The sequence below is a fragment of the Camelus ferus genome, chromosome 8, assembly GCF_009834535.1.
Source record: "Camelus ferus isolate YT-003-E chromosome 8, BCGSAC_Cfer_1.0, whole genome shotgun sequence".
NCBI lineage: Eukaryota > Metazoa > Chordata > Mammalia > Artiodactyla > Camelidae > Camelus > Camelus ferus.
Window position 1 is genome coordinate 22,627,839 of NC_045703.1, and position 21,446 is coordinate 22,649,284.

Here is a 21,446-nt window from a genome sequence, read left to right on the forward strand (position 1 = left end):
AATAAAGACCACCAGAAAAGTAAATATCCCAGTAACTCTCAGGGCCAAAATGTTTGTGTGCGCGTGCGCGCGTGTGCGTGTGTAGAAGATTGTTGATTGTTTAAGAAAGAAATAACAATGTACTGTGGGGTTTCATAGCCTACACAGAATTAAACTATATGATAACATGCACAACAAGCAGGAAGGGAGTAAACTCAGGTACACTCAGGTTCTTATATTGTTCCTGAAACAGTAAAATATTTTTAAATTAGACTGTGATAAACAGAAGATGCATAGGGTAATCATTATGACCACTGAACAACTGCCAAACAAAAAAAACAGAAGAGACATAAATAAAAAGTCAACAGAGGAGATAAAACAAAACATTAAAAAATGCTCAAATAACTCGAAGAAAGGTAGGAAAAGATGAAAAGAAGAATAGATGGAACAAATATGAAACACCAAGACCAAAGATCTAAGAATAAACATACAATAGTTACATTAAGTATAAATGTACTACACACCCTAATTAGAAAACAAAGATTATCAAACTAGATTTTTTTTCTTAAAAGCAAGATTCAACTATATAGTGTTTACAGTAAATACATTAAATACCTTAATTATATAGAAAAAAGTATACAATGCAAATTCAAGTGTAAAGAAAGATGATATAGCTCTGTATTAGTATCAAACAAAACAGACCTCAAGACAGAGAATTACCAAAGTTAAAGAAGAGCACTCTATAGTGATAAAAAGACAGATTCATCAAGAAGACATAACAATCTTAAGTGTCTGTGCACCTAATATAAAGTTCAAAATACATCGAAAAAAATTAATAAACTAAAGGGAGAAATAGCAGCTCCATTAAGAAATATGAAAAAATGTGTAATATATGAACATGAGCCATCAATTTACCTAACTGAACACTACCCAAACACGGCAAAACAGGCATTCTTCTCACATGCACATGAAATATTCGTTAAGACAGACCATATGGATGGGCCATAAAACAAGTTTCAATAAATTTCAAAGAGCTGAAATCACACAGAATATGTTGCCTGAGCAGAGCAGTATTAAATCAGAAATCAGTTATAATAAGATACCTCAAAAATCCCCAAATCTTTGAAATTTAACAATATACTTCAAAATAACTCAAGGGTCAAAGAATAAACCACAAGAAATTTTTAAGTATTTCAAACTGAATGACAATAAAAAAACAACAAATCAAAACTCTCAGAATTCAGTTATAGCAATTCATAGAGAGAAAGTTATAGTTTTAAGTAAGAATATTAAGAAAGAAGTGATGTGTACAAATTAATCATCAGTGTTTTCACCTTAAGAAACCAGAAGTGCAAACTAAACTCAAGGTAAGTAGAAGAAAGGAAATACTATAAATGAAAGGTGAAAATGAGTAGGTCAAAAATATTAAAAATTTTATAAGCCACTAACAATACAGATTAAGAAAAAATGTACAAATTACTAATAAAGAGGGGACTTCACTACAGCTCTATAGTAAGAGGACTTTAGGAATAACATGGTGACAAAATAGGTTACTGAAATGCACTAAAAGCATTTAAAAAGCCACTGTCCATTCATGATAAAAATTCCCAGCAAACTATAAAGAGAAGGAATTTTCTCAATCTAATAAAGGGATCTACAAAAAAACCCAGACTAATATCATACTTAATGATATAACACTAAATGATTTTACCCTAAAGCAAAAATGTCAGCTCTCACCACCTGAATTTAGCATTAGAGTAAAGGTCCCAGCCATCACAATAGGCAAGAAAAAGAAATAAAAGACATAAATATTACAAAGGAAAAGGTAAAACTGTGTATTTGCAGATGACATGACTGTAAATATAGAAAATCCTAAGGAAATCTACAAAAAAGCTACTAGAACTAACAAGTGAATTTAGCAATGTCACAGGATACAAAGTCAGTATGTAAGAAATCAATTCTACTTCTGAACTTCAGCAACAATTTGAAAAATTATTTTAAATACCACATGCAAATAAATCCAAAATCAAAGACCCGTAATGAAAACTACAAACCATTTTCATGAAGAAAAATTAAATAAGACTGAAATGAATGAAAAAATATACCCTGTTCATGCATTGGAAATCTAAATACTCTTGAGACACCATTACTCCCTAACTTGATCTATAGATTCAATGTAACCCGTGTCAAAACAACAAAGCAGGCTGTGTGTGTATGTTGGGGGAGGGTTGGCAATTCTAAAATTTACATAGAAATGCAAAGAACCTAAAATAGCTAAAACAATCTTGAAAAAGAACTAAGTGGGAAGCCTTAGACCCACCTGATTTCAAGACTTACTAGACAGCCAAAGTAATCAAGACTGTGGTACTGGCCAAAAAAAGCAGACTTGTGGATCAAAGGAAAACAGAATCCAGAAACAGACCCACACATATATGTTTTAACAAAGATGCCCAAATAATTCAAGATGGGAAAGAAATGTCTCTTCAAAAAATGGGTATTGGTAAAATTGGATACCTATACAGGGGAAAAATAAATCTCCACCCCTACCTAATACCAATACAAAAATCATTCCAAGATAGATCACACACCTGTATGTAAAATAAAATACTATAATGCATCTAGAGAAAAACAGGGAAATAAATACTACCTTGACTTAGGATAGGCAAAGATTTCTTATGGAAGTCTCAGAAAGCACTAGCCATAAAATTAAAAACAGATACATTGAATTTCATGAAAATTTAAAAGTTCTTCTCATCAAAAGACACTACTCAGAAAATGAAAAGATAAGCCATAGTCTGGAAGAAAATATTAATAATACTTATATCTGACAAAAAGACTTGTATGTAGAATACATGAAGAACTACTATAATTTAATGACAAAAAAAAAAGACAATTCAATAAAAAATAGGCAGAAGACAAACAATTCCATAGAAAGATATTCAAATGGCCAATAAGCACATGATAAAGTGTCATTAGAGAAACTCAAATTAAAAGCACAGCAAGATACCACCACACACCAACTAAAATGGCAAAATTCTGGTAAAGCTGTGGCACAATCAGAACTCTCCCACTTTGCTGGAGAGTAAAATAGTACAATTACTCTAGAAAACAATTTGGCACATTCTTATAAAATTAAACATATATCTATCCCGTGACGCAGCAATTCTACTTCTAGTTATTAAATATATGCCCAACAGAAAGCCCCATACAAAAATGTGCACAGCAGCTTTATAATGCCCCAAAGTAGAAGCGATGCAGACAATCATCTCCAAGGAGAATGAATTAAGTGTGATATCCTCATACAAAAGAATACTACTTAGCAATTAAAAAAAGAACAAACCACTCATCTACACAACAACACAAATCAATCTCACAAAGCATTATCCTTAATCAATGAAGCCAGGCACAGAAGAGTGCATACTACGAGATTCCATTTATACAAAGCAAAACTAATCTGTGGTAAGGGAAATGAGACAGTGATTGCTTTGGCAAGACTGGGAGCAGGGGTGGATCATTTGGGAAGGGCCCTAAGGGAATTTTCTAAGGTGAAGGAAATATTCTTTGTATCTATAAAGGTGTAGGTTATACTGATGTGCAGATTTATCAAAACTGATCTAAGTTCTATGAGTTTCACTGCACAAATTATATCTCAATTTTTTTAAGTTATATTTAAAAAAGAAACCAGGTGCATTAAAAAATTAATCTTTTCACAGATAAGTCGATACAGTGTTTCTAAATCCAACAATGCAAGATGTTATAGAACTTATGATCAAAATAAAACATTTTTATATTTGATCATTTAATCAAAATAACCCTCAACAAAAACTATGACAAAAACGCTAATGATTGGGTCTTCAATATATTTTCATTATTCTGAATTTTTAGTAGTTTTTTTTTTTCTACTAGTAGGATTTGGCTGAAATCAGTTATAGACTATGTCACAATGTGGAAAGGAGTGGACACTTGGGAGCCAACTCACAGGTACCCTTAGAATATCTAGTAAATGAAATTTAGTACAATGACAGATGACAACTAAATCATCAGATCTAATCTAAATATTGAAGTATATGAAAAAGTTTTACAATGACTTTGGTAAAGTACACAGGTAAGCCTCACCCACAGTCAGACAAATCTGCAACACGTGCACTGCTCCTTCTTGTTTCAGAAAGTTCATAAAACGAAATAAGAGATCTTGCTGCTCTCTGATTTGCTTCAATTCTAACTTCAGCACCTTGATACAATACAGGAGGAAGAATAAGTTAGGCTATATAAATATGTGCTAAAACTGTTTATATCAAAAGTAATATATATTACTGCTAAAAATACTTACAGATGGTTTTTTATTTCTAGGTTCTGCAAATTTCTGCAAGAATGGAACCAAAGGAGAAGGTGGTTCAGTTGCTTTTTCAGGCTTTGAAGAAAGAGAATTAATTAATTCAATAAAATGCCATTTGATTTTATAGATACGAATCAAAATTCAATGCAATCTGAAGTATTTTCTAATATGTCCAATACTTACTGGACTGTCATCTATGAAGATGATAAGCAAATGATTCACAGTATCCTAATGGAAAAGAATAAAGATAGATCAAAATAATTCCATTACTGTATGCTGTCCAGAATTCTCAAAGCTTTTGTCATATTATGAAAGTTTCTAGAAAAATGAAGAAATAAATGTAGCAGTGGTAAAGCATTGCACTTATGTAATACAGAGGGACTTTTAAAAAATCTACAATATAGAGTTCTCAACTATCATGAAAATGGGGAAAGTTATTTTGACTTTGGCATTTAAGACACTTATAAATTATTCCTGTTTCTTCAAAATCTTATGGGATCAAAAGTAAAAGCAACTCAAGTGTCCACCAATGGATGAATGAATAAACAAAATGAATAAGCCAAAACATGGAATATTACTCAGCCTTGAAAAGGAAGGGAATTCTGATGAACCATGAAGCTACAACATGGATAAACCTTGAGGGCATTATGTTAAATAAAATAAGCCAAAGACTGCAAATACTGCAACATTTCCCTTATATGAGGTACCTAGAGTAGTCAAATTCATAGAGACAGAAAATACAATCAAGAAGCAGGGCTGCCAGGGGCTCAGAGGAATGGAGAATTACTGTTCACATGGGTACAGAGTTTCAGTTTTGTAAGATAAAGAGTTCTGGAGATAGGTAATGGCGATGTGGCTCAACAATGTAAGTGTACTAAATACCACTGAATTGTACATATAAAAACGTTTAGGATGGTAAATTTTATGTTAGATGTATTTTATCACAATTAAAGAAAAAATATTTTTTTACATCTTACTGGATCAGCGAGGAAATCCAAAGAAGGAAGGAACACTGAACCAGAGAGGATCTCTCTTAAAAGTAAGGTCAGGGATCTGGAAAAAGGAACAATATTGTATATATTTTAGTGATTTACATGAGTTCTTGCAGAGTAATCCTGCTCATATGCAGACTATGACTCAGTAGGTCTGGGTGTGCCCTGAGATTCTGCCATCTCTAACAAGCCCCCAAGTAATGCTCATGCTACTGTTCACAGACCACACCTGGAGTCCTTAATTGGCTAAAAGAGGAACCTACTTAAGAGGAAAAAAAGTATTTCCTCAGCAGAAGGAACTTGAGTGAGCATTAGAAAACACTACCTCAGAATATTAACATTTTTATATATAATAAATTCATATGTAAAATTAATACTTGTAATTAATATTATAATTAACTATTAGATTAATTGTAATTAATATTAAAAGTTTAAAACTGAAGTGTTTAATTAAAATATCTAAAATACTAAATTAAAATAATAAATTTTTAAAAATTAAAATTTTTGAATAAAATAAAGTAATATTTAAAGAACATTACTGAAAATAAGCCATGATTGGAAATATTATACAGTACAGGGAAACACAGGTTATTATTTTGGAGTAACTTTAAATGGAGTACAATGTATAAAAATACTGCATCATTATGTCATACTCCTGAAACTAATGTAATACTGTAAATTAACTATACTTCAATTTAAAAACAAACAAATAAATAAATAAAATAAGCCATGGTTTTCCCTCTAAGGATTATCAGGATAAGAGTAAAGAAGTAACTTCATGGAATAATCTAAATATGCCCCTGTAGGAACAAGGGAGGCTAGACTAAATGACCTCTAATTATTCTTCCCAGGTAGATACCTTAAAACCTAAATTTGTCCGTACAGCTTACTCAAAGTGTTCTGCCAGGGAGTCATAATGTGGGTGTCTTTAAAAAGGAACACCAAGAAAGTAACAAAAGTATAATGATCTCAAGTAAGAAAACTAATTTTTTATATTTATCTTTGATTTCCCGAGATCAATTTCCAAGAAAAAATAATTTGCAACACAACACATCATGACTACTTAGTTCCTAAAATGGTATTTTAAGATCTAATAAATTATATTTCATAAATGAAAAATTATTCACATCATAGGCTAACCTCAAGTTTCAGTATACTCCTATTATGATCAAGAATAGCAGTCTACATATGGCATGTACTGCTATGACATTTTCCAGTCTATTTATACCTGCAGTCTGTTGCTTTAGGAGGCAAAATATAAGGAAAAAGTAGTTCAGTAAGTTTCCTTAAATAATGTAATTCATCTCTTCGACTCCTCAAAGCCACATGAAGCTCTGGACCATATTCTTCTAAAGCAGCTTGCTGTAAAAACTCTGTATTTTCTACTGTAATAGAGATAAGAAATAAATATTAGAAGAAATTAAGCAACATAAAATAACTTCAACCATTTCCAGTAACAAACAGAAAATAATTTAATACAGCCATTCCTTTCTTAGCCTTCCTTTCTTTCCAAAATGTATTCTACTGGGAAATGTTTCACAAGCAGGATATAAAGAAAGTAATTTTTCTCTTTGCTAAAAGTTTTTAAGTTATTCAAAATAAATGGATAAAAAGGCTCTTTCCCCCCAGGTAAACAAAATTTTAAATTCATGTTGTTACTTTACAAATTATATTAAATATATGTAAATTTTTTAAAGTGGAGAAAACTACAGAAAACATCTAACACACACAAAACTTTTGTTATCAAATGTTGCATCTTGTTCATATTCTGCAAAAAAAAAAAAGAATTCCCTGTGTAAGAGTTCTTTATTGTCTCTTCTGTCAAATCATTCAGGTAACCTTTTAAAGCAATTACAGTAATAGAAACTGGCTTCCTTGGTTAAGCTCTGTATCTTCTGCCCAGAGTATAGGACACAAGAGGTACAGAACTGTGTATGGTAGAAGTCTATGAAATTACATTACTTATAAATATTAACTGATGATAAAATTTACACTAACAGAAAGATTTCTTAACAGGCCAAGCAGTAAACTAATACTTTAAAACTTAAAAGTAATAGTATTGCCACTCCTTTTTATAATCCTTACAAGAGTAAGAGAAAAACAAGTCATGCTTTCTCCTATCTGCATTCTGGGCCAAGTTTTAAAAGCCTGGTGTGTCTGTGAAGGGACTCTTAACACTGATTCAATGACATTTATTTTTGACTATTTATTCCTTTTTTGTTTGTTTGCTTTTATTGTTGCTGTTTTTCCTTAATGGGGATGCTGGGAATTGAACCCAGGATCTTTTGCATGCTAAGCACGCGCTCTATCGCTGAGCTATACACACCACCTATTTACTTCTATTTTTATTGAGAGATGCAAGCAGGTTTACCAAAAAAAGCCAATACATGCATTCTAATTGTGTGAGAACTAAGAAGGTAAATGAAGGTTACCTGAACCAGAGGTACAAAAGCAGGCTTGGCAAAGGAGGACATAGTTTTTATAAGAATGCATTTTATTTTATAATCATGCAATTGTTTACCAAGCACTTTCCCCTAAGAATTTGGGACACAGGTCTTTCACCGACTGATGATTTTGAACAAATGATATAATTCCTTTGAGACTCAGTTTACACACCAGTAAACAGTTATTAAATAGTTAACACTGAAAAATTGCCATGCACAATGCACAAGTAATGATAATATTTGGTGCGATTAAGTATTCATTTATAACATAAATCAAATCACTAGATTGGAATCTACTCAGCATCTCTCAGATGTGAGAGATTTTTGCAGTCCTACGTAATGAGAAAATAAAGGAATCAGGCAAAAGGTAAAAAGAATATAAGGGAAAGAAAACCTTAATTGGGAATATAAGCAAAATACAGATGCTGAAAAACAGGTCACGGATTAATCCTCACTAATCATCAGTATATCTACTGCCTAATCAGTGGACAGTTTTCAGGCCACAAAAGGAAAAATCGCAGAATCCAGGACAAAGAGATATCGTTAGGATGAAAGACTGCAGTAAGGTCCTTCAATTATTACTGAATTTAAATTAAACCAATGCTTCTAATGTATGTATTTTCAACATTCCTAAGGGCGATGGAAGTACCTACACAGAAAACCTGTATGTAGTTACTACTCTCAAGAGGCAGATTAAGGAGAGAACACCAAGAGAGTAAAAATGAGTATGAATGAAGAGTTGAACCTTTAATTACTTCCTGAGTATAACTGAGGGGCCAAAGAATTTAGAAAACAAATTCATGCATTAAAGGAACGAAAAATCAAAAATCTGAAAATCTTTATTTACAAGTCTAATTCACTGTTATAATATTTAGAACACCAGGACCTTTGGATAAAATGGAGTCCTCCTAATTCTCTGGCCTTTTCATTCTATGGATTTCATTATGACAATGTCATGAATGAACCCAATCTAACATTTTATGGTAATTTTATAATTGAGGACCACTTTTTACATGAAAATTAGCAACCCCTCTCCTGCAAAGACTCAAGGATAAGTTTCAGTCAAACTGGTCTGTGTATTATACATATATAACATCACTCCTACAGAAACAAAACAATTTGGGGATTTTATTAATTGATCAATTTAACTAAAAATAAAAGACAAATCCATTTACTCATAGCCTGAGATCAAGGTGTTTGTCTTTATAACAAAATTAAGAACATATTAAAAAAAAAATTTCCCACACAAAAACTTGCACACAAATGTTTATAGCAGCTTTATTCATAACTGCCAGAATTTGGTAGCAACCAAGATATCCTTCAACAAGTGAATGGATGAACAAACTGTGGTACAATGGAATATAACAGCAATGAAAGAAATGAGCTATCAAGGCATGAAAAAACATGACGAAGTCTTAAATATATAATTCAAAATCAAAGAAGCCAGTCTGAAAAGGCTACAGTATGATTCTAACCATATATAACAATCTAGAAAAGGCAGAATGATAGAAAAAGTAAAAAGATCAGCAGTTGCTAGGGGTTCATCAAGGAGGGAGGGAGGGATAAATAGGTAAAATGCAAGGGATCTGGGGGGCAGCGAAACTATTCAGTAGATATTGTGACGATGGATACATGGCATTATGTATTTGTCAAAACCCATAGGAAGTACAATGTAAGGAGTAAAAACCCTAACGAAAACTACAGACTTTATCATGTATAACTGAAAAATTGTGCTCTACACTGGAATTTGACACAACATTGTAAAATGATTATAAATCAATAAAAAATGTTAAAAAAAAACTACAGACTTTAGTTAATAATAATGTATCAATATTGCCATATCAATTGTAAAAAATGTGCCAACTAATGCAAGATGTTAATAATAGGGAAGGGGGAATACATGGGAACTCTCTATACTTTCTTCTCAATTGTTCTATAAACTTAAAACTGCTCTAAAAAGTAGAATTTACTAATTAAAAAAAAAGGTTTTTCTGTATTTTTTTCTGACAGTAAAGTAGCCTTAACAAAATGGCTACAACAAAGTTACTACTTTCTGGTGTTTTTGCCAGTGACAGGACAATGATTTTAAAAGTTAAGTTTTTTTTATTTAACAATTAAATTATACATATTTAAATTCTTTCATTTTTTAACTATGTTGAAGGTAAAACTATTTTTAATCATTAAAATATTATAGGATAAACACCAAAAAATTTTAAATACATAATTTGAAATGCTTCTCATATCTGAGGAATTATACATACCAAAAGGACAAATAAACTAATAATTTAAACCTCTGTTCAATAAAAAATAAATAAAATAAAAATAAACTGATAATTTGACTTCTGCTCAACCTAAAACACAATTTCCCCAAACATACTGATCATAAGAATTGATATTATGAGGGAGGGAAAATTGGTTCCACGCTCAAAAGAGTTTGAGACGTGGTGGGTTAAACAAAGTTAAAGCTACTTCTTTGCTGCAAGACTACTCAGGAGAGATTCTGGGAATGCTAGTGCTTACTGGGAATTTCCAGAAGAGGAATACAATACGTAATAATTACCAAAAAATATGACCATGAAACCTCTTCTACATAGTCATGTACATAGAATGGTTTTCTTCTTGGGAAAGCACTGACAAAAAATACCACAGGCAGACACAAAGAAAATTTCAGTTTCACAAAGAACCAAGTACAGAGCATATAAGTAATTTTGTTAAAAATTAACATTTCAGCTGATCTAAGAGCAAGAAAAGCCCCAAACAAAGATTTCCTTCTTTCAGTCAGAAAACATTTGATGAATATATGCTATGTATACATCACGACACTACAAAGGCCAGGACACACATGAGAAACTGCAAACAGGTCATCCTGACTAAAGCACAATTCATAGTGAAGAACAAGAGTAAATTAAAAATACTTGACTAAATCGGAAAGGGTGTAAATATATGACAGTTTAGACTCTATAGCAGAGTCCCTAACTTTTTTTTTTTTAAAGTAGGGAGGTAACGTATGAGAACTATGGCACTATGAAATTAACATGGTAGTAGTATATAGGATAGGCTAGGCTAGGTCAAACCTGTTGAAATCACTAAGGGAAGGGGGGAGATGTGAGAGATACCTCAGGGGAAGTAACAAAGGCAACAGACTACCATTCAAAAAAAGGCAAGATTCATCAATAATATACCTAAAAATTAACTATTTTAATTTTCATAGATTGAGTTCTCACAATAACTTATATGGTTAACAAACTATTGAAAAGGACTTTAGTTTAAAAGAATACTCTCACAGCATCTGTGAATATATCAGTTAATGTATCAGCATTCAGACTTAGATATTTAAGTCGAAAGTTGGTATATGAAAAACAATCACTCAAACTTTGTAGTAGAAAACTGTGTTACCTTTATGACTGGCTTTAACTATCACTTCTATATGTTTCATTGCTGCTTTTAATAATTTCTTGGTGATAATAGATGGAATATCCACCTAGAAAAATTCAACAGTAAAATAAAACCTTTAAAATACTTATCACTAAGTTACAATGGCAGGTATACTAAATTTAAGATATTGGAACATATGATCTTAAAAAACAGCAATATTATTTGGAATCTTTCAAAAGTATAATTTAAAAGCACTTTACATTCTTGGATCATACTAACTGCCACAGTAATGGAAATATAACTTAATAGGCATACCCTATACACTAAATTTTTCTCACAAAATAGTATCTTTATTCTTGACTTATTTCTTTAATGTGTTTGTTCTAAATGCATTCAAGAAAAAAATCTCAAGTAACTTATCTCTTTGAGGTTACAAATTTGTGTTTACTAAGGTTGCTTGAAAATGAACTTTTTCACTGAGTTTACAAGATAAATTCTGGTTTTAAGATATATGGAAACATTCTATTTTGGAATAATACTAAGTTTCACCATTCCTCACAGACATTTTTCAACTTAAAGGCTGGAAACCGTAGTGACTACGGTAGGTTAGTGAGAGACAACTGGGGGCTCACAAGTACACACATTAAGAGACATAAATAACAACAACAACAAAAACCCCAAAACTTGCAAATTAAACTAAATCACCAAAAAGCATGTTTATTGTACTTCAATGGTCTTATCATCCATCTGAAAACTCAACACATTATGTTCTCCCTTTATCAAAAGCATGAGAAAACTGCATCACAATAGTGTTTTCTGTTAACTTTTCAATTCTTTTTCAACTCTGTATTAAGGAAGATGAAAAAAAATCACAGGCTGATAAATCAAACAAGCATGATGGATCATAAACCCCCAAATTTTAGTAATTTATTAGTAAAACCCAGAGCAGTCTATAGATATCTTTTAGCTGTATAAGATCAAACATGTTCAACAAGAGGGGATATTTTTGCTAGCAGTAGGACTTTTTACAAAATAACACTACTCTTCATTTATCCCTGCCCTCTTGGTACTAGTGATTATAAATTGGTCTCATATTTATCAAATAAACAAATGTTTTCATTTTCAAACATTTTACAGAATCTTGTCTTCTGAGGATACTGAAAGATTTTCATTTTTAAGTTCCATTTGAGAGACTTCAGGTCATAATCAAAATGGTAAAATAAAGAGTTTGTCACTAAACTTTGACTTTAAAAAAAATTGTGGACCTTAAATGACTGTTTTCATTATCCCCAAACTGCCAGTTTACAATATTCAGGCAATGGTATCAAGGACATAACATTGTACTAGGAATAACACGACCTAGGCTTAATCCTTTGCCCATTAAAAACCTCTGACACTTTGACAAAGAATATTACTAACTTTTGTGGGGAGGGTATAGCTCAGTGGTAGAATTCATGCTTAGCATGCATGAGGTCCTGGGCTCAATCCCCCAGTACCTTCACTGAAAAAAAATTTTTTCTCAGCAAAAAACAAAATAAAAAGTATTACTAACTTTGTATAAAATAGGTGTGATAATGACCCATTTATCTTCCAGGATAGTATGCAGATAAAATGAAAAAAAAATTATAATATAGCATAACAATCCAGAAAATTAAAAAAAAAAATTTGCAAATCATATATCTGATGAAGGAAGTATATTTAGAATAAATAATGAACTCCTACATCTTATTAATAAAAAGACAAACAACCTATTTTAAAAGTGGGCAAAGAATCTGAATACTCATTTTTCCAAAAAAAAAGATACACAAATGGCCAAGAAGCATCTGAAAAGATGTTCAACATCATTAGTCATAGGGAAACGAAAATCAAAGCCACAATGAGATACTGCTTCATATCCACTAGCATGGTTAGAATCAAAAAGGGAGATGATAACTACTTCTGGCAAGGATGTAGAGTCAGAACCCTCATCCACTGCTGGTGGGAACCTAAAATGGTATAGCCACTTTAGAAAACAGTTTGGCAGTTCCTCAAAAAGTTAAAACACACAGTTACCATTTGATCCAGCAATTATACTCCAAAGTAAACCCAACAGAAATGAAAACATACATTCCATGCTCCTCCCGCTCAAAAAAAAAAACCATACACAAATGCTATGGCAGCATTATTCATAATGGCTAAAAGGTGGAAACAATCCAAATGCCCATCAACTGATGAATGGTAAGCAAAATGTGGCATAAGCATATGATGCAATATTACTCAGACATAAACAAGAGTAGGTACTGATATATGTTACAACATGACAACATGGATGAACCTTGAAAACATTTTGCAAGCAAAAGGAATCAATCACAATAACTACAGAAAGGATACTATAGTTGTCACGTATAATATTCAACCAACCAATAATCCTATCATTGAACATCAGTTCCCCTTTTCAGTCTTCCTTATTATAAATTATACTGCAATGAATCTTTGAACATACATTTTTATACAGTACTCTGATTATTTCTTTAAGATATACCATAAAAAAAGGAATTAAATTTGGAAGTATAGACATTTTTAAGTCTTTTAATAAAGATTATCAAACTGCCTTCCAGGGTAAGAGTTATACTAATTTTAATTTATACTTGCTTTGCCTGTTTCCCTACAGTTACCATTACTAGACATTATCATTCTTTTTTATCTTTCCTAATCTGTTAGGTAAAAGAACAGTATCTCATCAAAAGATTATATTTATTTCATGTGAGACAACATATCTTCAAATATTCATTGGCCATTTCATATTTTCTTTGTGAACTACTTATTCATATTTTTTGCATATCTTTGCTACATGGTTGACTATACTGTTCACTTCTCAAATAGGTATAAAGCTTTTAACAGGATTTATCTTTATTTACTAATGGCAGAGATATTATATACCAATTTATTGTCAATATGTTCAGTTCTATTGAACTGACAAGGCTGTAGGCAAGTATTTGTGTCTACAGACAACACATTGTTAAGCATTTATAGATAAAGACCAAAACATAAACAAGATATGGCTTGAAATTTTTTAAAAAGTAGATCATAATCATTACCATTTATTCAGTAAATTCATCTAAGCGGAACATGATTTTATTTTCCTATAGTTGTCTTTTTATTTTTAATTGTCACAAACCAAGATATCCAAGCATTAAATTACAGAAAGCAAAATTAATCAATGAATCAAAAGTGATCCATGTATCTTTAAATCTAAAAAAATTAAAAGTGAAGAATAAAACAAATACAAACAGTATAGGATAAAGTAAAAATAAGATTTAAAAAGTCTCTTTAGTAACAATGAAATCTCATTTCCCAATTTCTCATTATAAATACATACCTTGTGAATCCTTCGAATTAAGACAGATGCAAAAAACCGTAATATAATTCTCAGTTCATCAACAAATGACTCATCGTCTGTTACATCCCTTCAATTGAAGAGAAAAGTAAGCATTCAGCAGTTCAAAGAAATACAGAGCTTCACCATTTACTTATGTTATATTTTTAAAAAATAATGCATTACATTACAAAATAAATGCAAAATATAAAGAAGAAAATAAAAATCTCCCATAATTCTAGTACCAAGACTCTATCTCCCTGCAGACATTCACATGTACATAGTCATATTCTTAAGATTTTTAAGATCATTTTCTAAATACCATCAAAAAAGTATCTAAGAAACAGAACAAAGAATAACTTTGGGAAGCTACAGAATTAAATACAAAATTTTTAATTAGCTTAAAATATTTATAGATTAATAATATTAACTAATTCTTAAAGTTAAAAAAAGTGTGTTCTACTTGAAAAATAAATTGAAAATCAAATGTCTTTAAACAAATTTTGACAACCTTCTGAGTTTTCCTGCAGTTCTGAGGTCCCTAGAAGAATTAGGACATTTCCTTAATCAAATGCTGATATCTGGAACTTGAAGAGGATGCTAACTGTTAAGTTTCTTGGTAGAATAAGGAAAATAATTGTATCAACCATGCTTCCCACTATTAATTCCAAGGAAGGTACTATCACATCATCAGTAACTATACAGGAGAAAATACATACTTCAACATTTAGAAATACAACCAGATTTTATGTCTGAAGAGTCATAATAGGGGTGTGGGGATGGAGGAGTCTTTACAACAGGATTCATTTTACAAAAGGCCTCACCATCAACTTTACTTAAATGGTAAATGCCCCCTATTTAAGACAGAATGCAGTGTAAAAAATTAATTTACATAAGCTTTTCAGGAAAATATGACATATAAACTGGATATTAAATTTGTTTTAATACACTATAGATCAACTCAACTACTAGCATTTTTTAATTAGGAAATTCAAAATATACTGCATCAATATAAAATTAGGGTAGCTGTCATTAAATATTACATCTATAAGTCATATGGGTGTAAGTGTTGAAATATATAATTAAATTCATGCTTATGTAAAACAACATATATTTATTAAATAATATAGCTTGGATTTCTGATTCCCAAACCAGAGTTTGAGTTTCAGATCTAGAATATTTTCTATATCCTGCTAAGCATTGGGCACTTATACATCCATAGCAGATAAGAAAAAGTTATTGCAGGAAAAAAATATTAATTTTCCAGGAAAATTACTACTGAAATTTAACTCAATTTAATGAAATACCTGAATATAAATTTTCCTCTAAATGTACAATTACTTCAAATGTAAAAAGTGCATACAAAATAGTAAATCACTATAATTAAGAGTCATGAGAAATTCTACATGTTACCTTTCTTTCAAAAGATAGCTTAGAGTTTTTTTCTCTTTGTTATCACTAAACTGTTAATTGACTGCCTACATCAGTGGTTCTTAATTGGGACCATTATGCCTCCCAGATAACATTTGGCAATCTCTGAAGACATTTTTGGTGGTCACTACTAGAGGGAGGAAGGGGTGCCACTAGCATCCACTGGGAAAAAGCCAGGGGTGCTGCTACATACCCTATAATGCACAGTACAGGTCCCCAAAACAAAAGAATTATTTGGCCTAAAATGTCAATAGTGCCAAATTTGAGAAATTGCGGCCTACAGTGAAAACACATCGTTAGCATGCTTAACTTACTGGTATTCATTATACTAAAGAAAAAAGGTGTTACAGAAAGAACTTACCTGTACCAGGGGTAAACAAAGTTCTCCAACACTAATTCAAGAACCTGCATAAAAAATATTTTTTAAAGAAAATCAAATTAATTAACTAATTCCAAGAAAGTAAACCGCACTACTAAGTAATACATAATAGTAGCAAAAACCAAGTTTAGTATACCAAATATTGGCATCTAATATCACACTTCCACATGAGAAAATGTGTATGTCAACCTTACATGGTTGTGATGATGAAAGAGAACATATGAGAAAACCCTTTGACAACCATAAAACTCCACAAAAAAGAAAAATTACTCTAATAGTAATGACACACACACATTTCTAAATATTCTCATAATTTAAAAATAGTTTTAAAAACCTAAATTGTTCCTGACTCTGAAGCGTCACTGAACCAAAAAAGTTCCGTGGAAAGAAGGAAAATAACAGGCTTGTCTTTTGCATTCCTCTCTCTGTAAGTCAGTAGTCCCAGAATAAAATGAGGAAACAAATAACTAAGACTCCTATTAAAGGATCAAAATTAGGTGTCCATGATTATCTTTGAAAGGAGGACAGTGACTAGAAGGGAGCATGAGGGGAAATTCGGGGTGCCAATAATGGTTTTATTTCTTGATCTGGGTGGTTATACTGATATGCTCACTTTGTGAAAATGTAGCTGTACATTTAAAGTCAATATGTAAGTTTTATGTGAAAAAGCAGTGAAACAACACAAAAGACAAAGGCTGTTAAACTTCCATTTCTTGACCCTGGGTGTTGCAGTATGGTTTAATTTTTAAAGGGACTTGCAGCAGTGGGCATTAACTTTAAAAAGCACTGAGGAGGGAATAAAACAATATATCTAATCTGATTATATACCTTCTCTGCAGCAGTAATGAAGACAGTGGACCCTCTAAATATTGACAAGATTCAGGTTTTTTAGTAAAAAAAAAAAACTAAGCATTAGTGATATTAGCTGCAAAAAGATACACACAGAGTTAGGACACAGAGAGGAGACAAAAACAATTACCATTAAACATTTAAACTTACTTTATTCCCCAAATCCAATCAAAAATTCTACTGATTTTACATCTTTTCTACAGCTCCACTGTTCAGGTCCTCACCTTCTCACCCCTCTACACAGCAATAGCCTGTGGTCTCCCTCCTTCTAAGCAAGCTCCCCTCCATCCTCCATAAAGCTGCCAAAGTTGATCTAAAACATGTATTTGACCACATTACTCCCTTGCGTGAAACTCTCAAAACATCAAACCACAATATATCAAAGTAAGAAAAGTGGAGCTGCACTGATTTTGAAGGGGTGGGAGAAAGCTGCATGCCAGCAGCTTTGACCATCTACTTCCTTTTAACCACCCACTGCATCCTGTGAGTCACATCTGAAAACTCTAGCTACACAATTTGAAAATCACTGACTTCCACAATCAATTAAACTCCTTCAGCATGGCGTGATGATCTGATTTGTAAAGGGCCATATAAAAATTGCTTAAGAACTAAGTAAGTCCTGGGTTTTAGACTGAGCTCTACCACCAACCAGCTATGATACTTGAGAAAATTATTAAAACTCTCTAAATCCTAGCTTTGGTAAAACCATCAATAATAGCACCTACTTCACAGGTTATGTGCTGTCATGAATAATGCAAGTACAGTGATTAGCCCAAAGACTGCTACACAGTAACTGATCAATAAATACTAGCTACTAGGATACAACCTCTTCATTACCCACATCCTCTCTCACATTTCACCCTCCAGCTTACTGAACACTCTACCTTGTTTCAACGCCTCTCCTTCCTTCCAAAAGCTCTTCCCATACCCTGAAATATGCTTTCCCACATCATCAGGCTGGCAAACTTTTAGTTTTACTTCCTGACTGCCCCTCTCTCAACAGTTATGTACTTCTTTCTCTGTACTAATGCTATATTTTGTACATTTCTTCCACTATTGACTGCACTACATTATACTGTGTATATCTGTTTATATGTCTACCTCGCGTCTTAGACCAAAGTTCTCAGAAGAAAGAAACCAAACCTTATTTCTATTTTTATTCCTAGGGCCTAGTCCAGTTCCTGCCTATAGTAAGATCTCAAAAAATGTTTTTAAATATTGAAGCTAATATTTTTTGAACACCATTATGTGCCAGGCACTAGGACAAGAGCTTTACATAAAGTTCTTTCCATTTTTTTTTAAATGAGTGTCAAAGCACAAATAATAGTCTTGCTAGAGGTCTTGTCTTCAACAGACCTTAAATCAGCACTCTCCAATAAAAATATGTGAGCCACATACGCAATTTCAAATTTTCTAGTAGCCATATTTTTTAAATGTAAAAAGAAACGGATGAAGTTAATTTTATATCTTATTTAACCCAAGATACCCAAAATGATAATATCGTTTCAGCATGTAATCAATATAAAATATATAATAGGATATTTTACACTTTTTTCCTTACTAAGTCCTCAAAATCCAATATATATTTTACATATACAAATTGGACTAACACACTTCAAGTGTTTATCAATAACCACATGTGGCCAGTGGCTACCATAATGGAAGGCACAGTCTTAAATCAGGGAATCTAGAGGATGAAAGCAGCTTACAGAAGAAATGAAAAAGAAAAATGCAAACAGTTTAGCATTTATGTAGCACACTTTTAGCCAAAGAAGGATTCAAATTGGGAAAAAGGACAATTAGGTAGGACTCAGATGCCAAATGCTATTCTTCAACCAATTAACATTCAATTTATTCAATACATAGCTATCAGCTACTAACAATACATCTGGTCCCTGCACTTGGTTCCAGGAACAAAAGAGACCCATTCCCTGCCTTGAACTTGACTGCTTTCTCAGATGGAGGGAGAGAACACGTTTCTCAAAGAAATAACTAAAACATGGTATGTTACCAAAAAGATACATATAAAATGCGACTGGAACAAAGATAAGAGAACATGCTTTCTATTCCTACATTATGCAGAAACAGTGAAATGCATCCCATTCTCTGCTCTACCCTTAAGTTAGTGTCAAAAATGGGATCATAATTCAGTAAGATATACATTTGCTCCTTGAAGCTCAGGTTTCCTTTGGAATTACAAAATGGTTATTTCTACTGCCTTATCATAAAAATGACTGTTTTTATAAGAGGTAGACAATAACTAGGTAAACCAGCACTTTCTTTGGCTATTATGTCCATTTTAATGAGACATGGAACCCAAAAACATTTCTAGCTTACCATTCAAGTTGTGTAACAATCAACTACCGAGCCAAGAATTGATTATTGGGTGGCATATATTAACATGCTCCATGATTAAATTTTCCATGGGTATTTAGTATTTTCTGCTTGGGTATATATGACAATATTAATTAAGTCAGTTACCTCTGAGAGAGATGCATCAACCTTGGAAGAAATTTTTAGGTCTAGCCATGGTTGGTAGTTTTCAAGTAACAAGGAAGGCCTAGAGAAAATCATACAGTTAAACTGCTTGAAATCCAAAATGCAAGTGGAAGGATCAACAAATTTAAAGTGTTTAACTTACCTATGTCGCTTACATTTCACTTTACCACAGACAGCACAGCTACGACCTTGAGGAAATAATTCTTGAAGTCCTAACTGCTAAAAGGGGGAAATGGGAAGATTTGTCTTTACTTTACATATATTTACTAAGAGAATCAACTTTTTTCCAAAAGCTTGTTAATCAGTGTATGAATTCAGAGGACATAATTTTATTTTTTTCCTACTGCCCACTTTAACACTGAAACCATTCTCTGTAATAAAAAATACGTGCTATACCAAACTGCCAACAGGGAAGAAAATACCTAATGAAATGTTTTACAATAACTAAGCCAAATCTCCAAGCTTAAAATTAAACTCAAATGTCACGTTCATTTATAAAAAAAAAATTTTTTTCAATCAATATTTGAAAATGATACTTTGCAGCAAAGGTATAAGAAAAAACTATTTCCTATTTCTCCAAAACCTTGATTCAGTGAGGGAGAATGTATGTGCTAACTAGTAAGGCTCCTGACCACATCTGGGTACCACTTTCAGCTGCATTTCCGCTGAGTAAAAATACTGACCAACCTGAGATGAGGGACTGCATCAGCTTGAAGAATTAGCAAGTAAGACTTCAAGATATCCCACTAAATCCTGATCTACACACCAGGGACTTTGCCTACCAGAGACAGACTCAATACACTACCACCTTTATCAAATTTCAGAAATATAAATTACTTTGGTTAAGCAAACTGCCTATTTGTTTCCATGGAGCAAACAGACATTTAGGGAAAATTAGTTCCCTTAACTGTGTCTGTACCTCAGAATCATCTGGAAAGCTTTTAACAAGTACTAATTACAAGGCCCTAAGCCAGAACTATTTAATCAAAACCTAGTGGCAGGGTCCAGGAATCTGTTTTGTTTTTTTTTTTTTTTTTTTAATCCCTCAGGTGCTTTTACTGTACAACCAACTTTGGGAACCTCTGTTTTAATTTACTGTCCTCATAGTTAATATGCAGTTAGAGGACACTAAAATTGTGGGTCCCAATTTTCCGAGAATTTTGTATTTTCTTTTTATAGCTCCTCCTAGAACTATATACTCTAAAAACATACACATGTGCAAATTTCACTTTGAAAATGTTCTGACGTCTTCCATAAGTAACTAATAGCAGATATATATTTTACAAATCACTGTTTTAACAGTGCTTTCAACAATAATATCGAATAGCACAGGGTCATACATACTGACTCTTTTAAAAGTAAGAACATTTATTTTACCTTGGGTTTGTATTTTATTGTGAAGAATATATTTGGTAAGAGAGAATCAGGTCCTAATGAGCAGTAGAATGTGACAACTCCAGCAACAAATGACCAGAAGATCATTAAAACATGAAGATACCTTAGAAATAAATGAAAATAATTATTAGAACAACAACAAAAAAATAGTACCTAGGTTGCCATGTTTAACTAGGCAATACTACATTTTTCCAGAATATCTTCTAATGATATAGTATAGTACTCACACCCCACCAAAATTCTGATTATTTTTCAGTAAATCAAAAAAAAATTTTCCTGAGTGCCCATTTTGTGCGACACAGTAGTAGGCTCTGGGGACACAGTAAAGAACAGCACTGCCATGGTCTCTATCTGCGTGGAAAACACCATCCGGTAGGTGTGACAGGTGAGTAACAGAGCACAGTACAACGCG

At 32.2% G+C, this 21,446-nt stretch overlaps 1 protein-coding gene across 7 annotated transcripts in view; it reads right to left on the bottom strand.

Moving 5' to 3' along the window:
* Nucleotides 1–21,446, bottom strand: part of SNX14 (sorting nexin 14) — an 87,320-nt gene that overhangs the window by 55,031 nt on the left and 10,843 nt on the right. For 4 of the 7 annotated variants that reach the window (XM_032484546.1, XM_032484548.1, XM_032484549.1 and 1 more), the window contains exons 2-12: nt 21,017–21,137; nt 19,782–19,858; nt 19,622–19,700; nt 16,274–16,317; nt 14,485–14,572; nt 11,148–11,232; nt 6,536–6,692; nt 5,293–5,368; nt 4,499–4,543; nt 4,310–4,390; nt 4,096–4,210 (exon numbers count right to left, since the gene is read on the bottom strand). In XM_032484546.1, coding sequence (XP_032340437.1) covers nt 4,096–4,210; nt 4,310–4,390; nt 4,499–4,543; nt 5,293–5,368; nt 6,536–6,692; nt 11,148–11,232; nt 14,485–14,572; nt 16,274–16,317; nt 19,622–19,700; nt 19,782–19,858; nt 21,017–21,137 — 968 coding nt within the window. The remainder of the gene's footprint in view (nt 1–4,095; nt 4,211–4,309; nt 4,391–4,498; nt 4,544–5,292; nt 5,369–6,535; nt 6,693–11,147; nt 11,233–14,484; nt 14,573–16,273; nt 16,318–19,621; nt 19,701–19,781; nt 19,859–21,016; nt 21,138–21,446) is intronic. The other 3 variants (XM_032484547.1, XM_032484550.1, XM_032484552.1) reach the window with 1 other exon arrangement.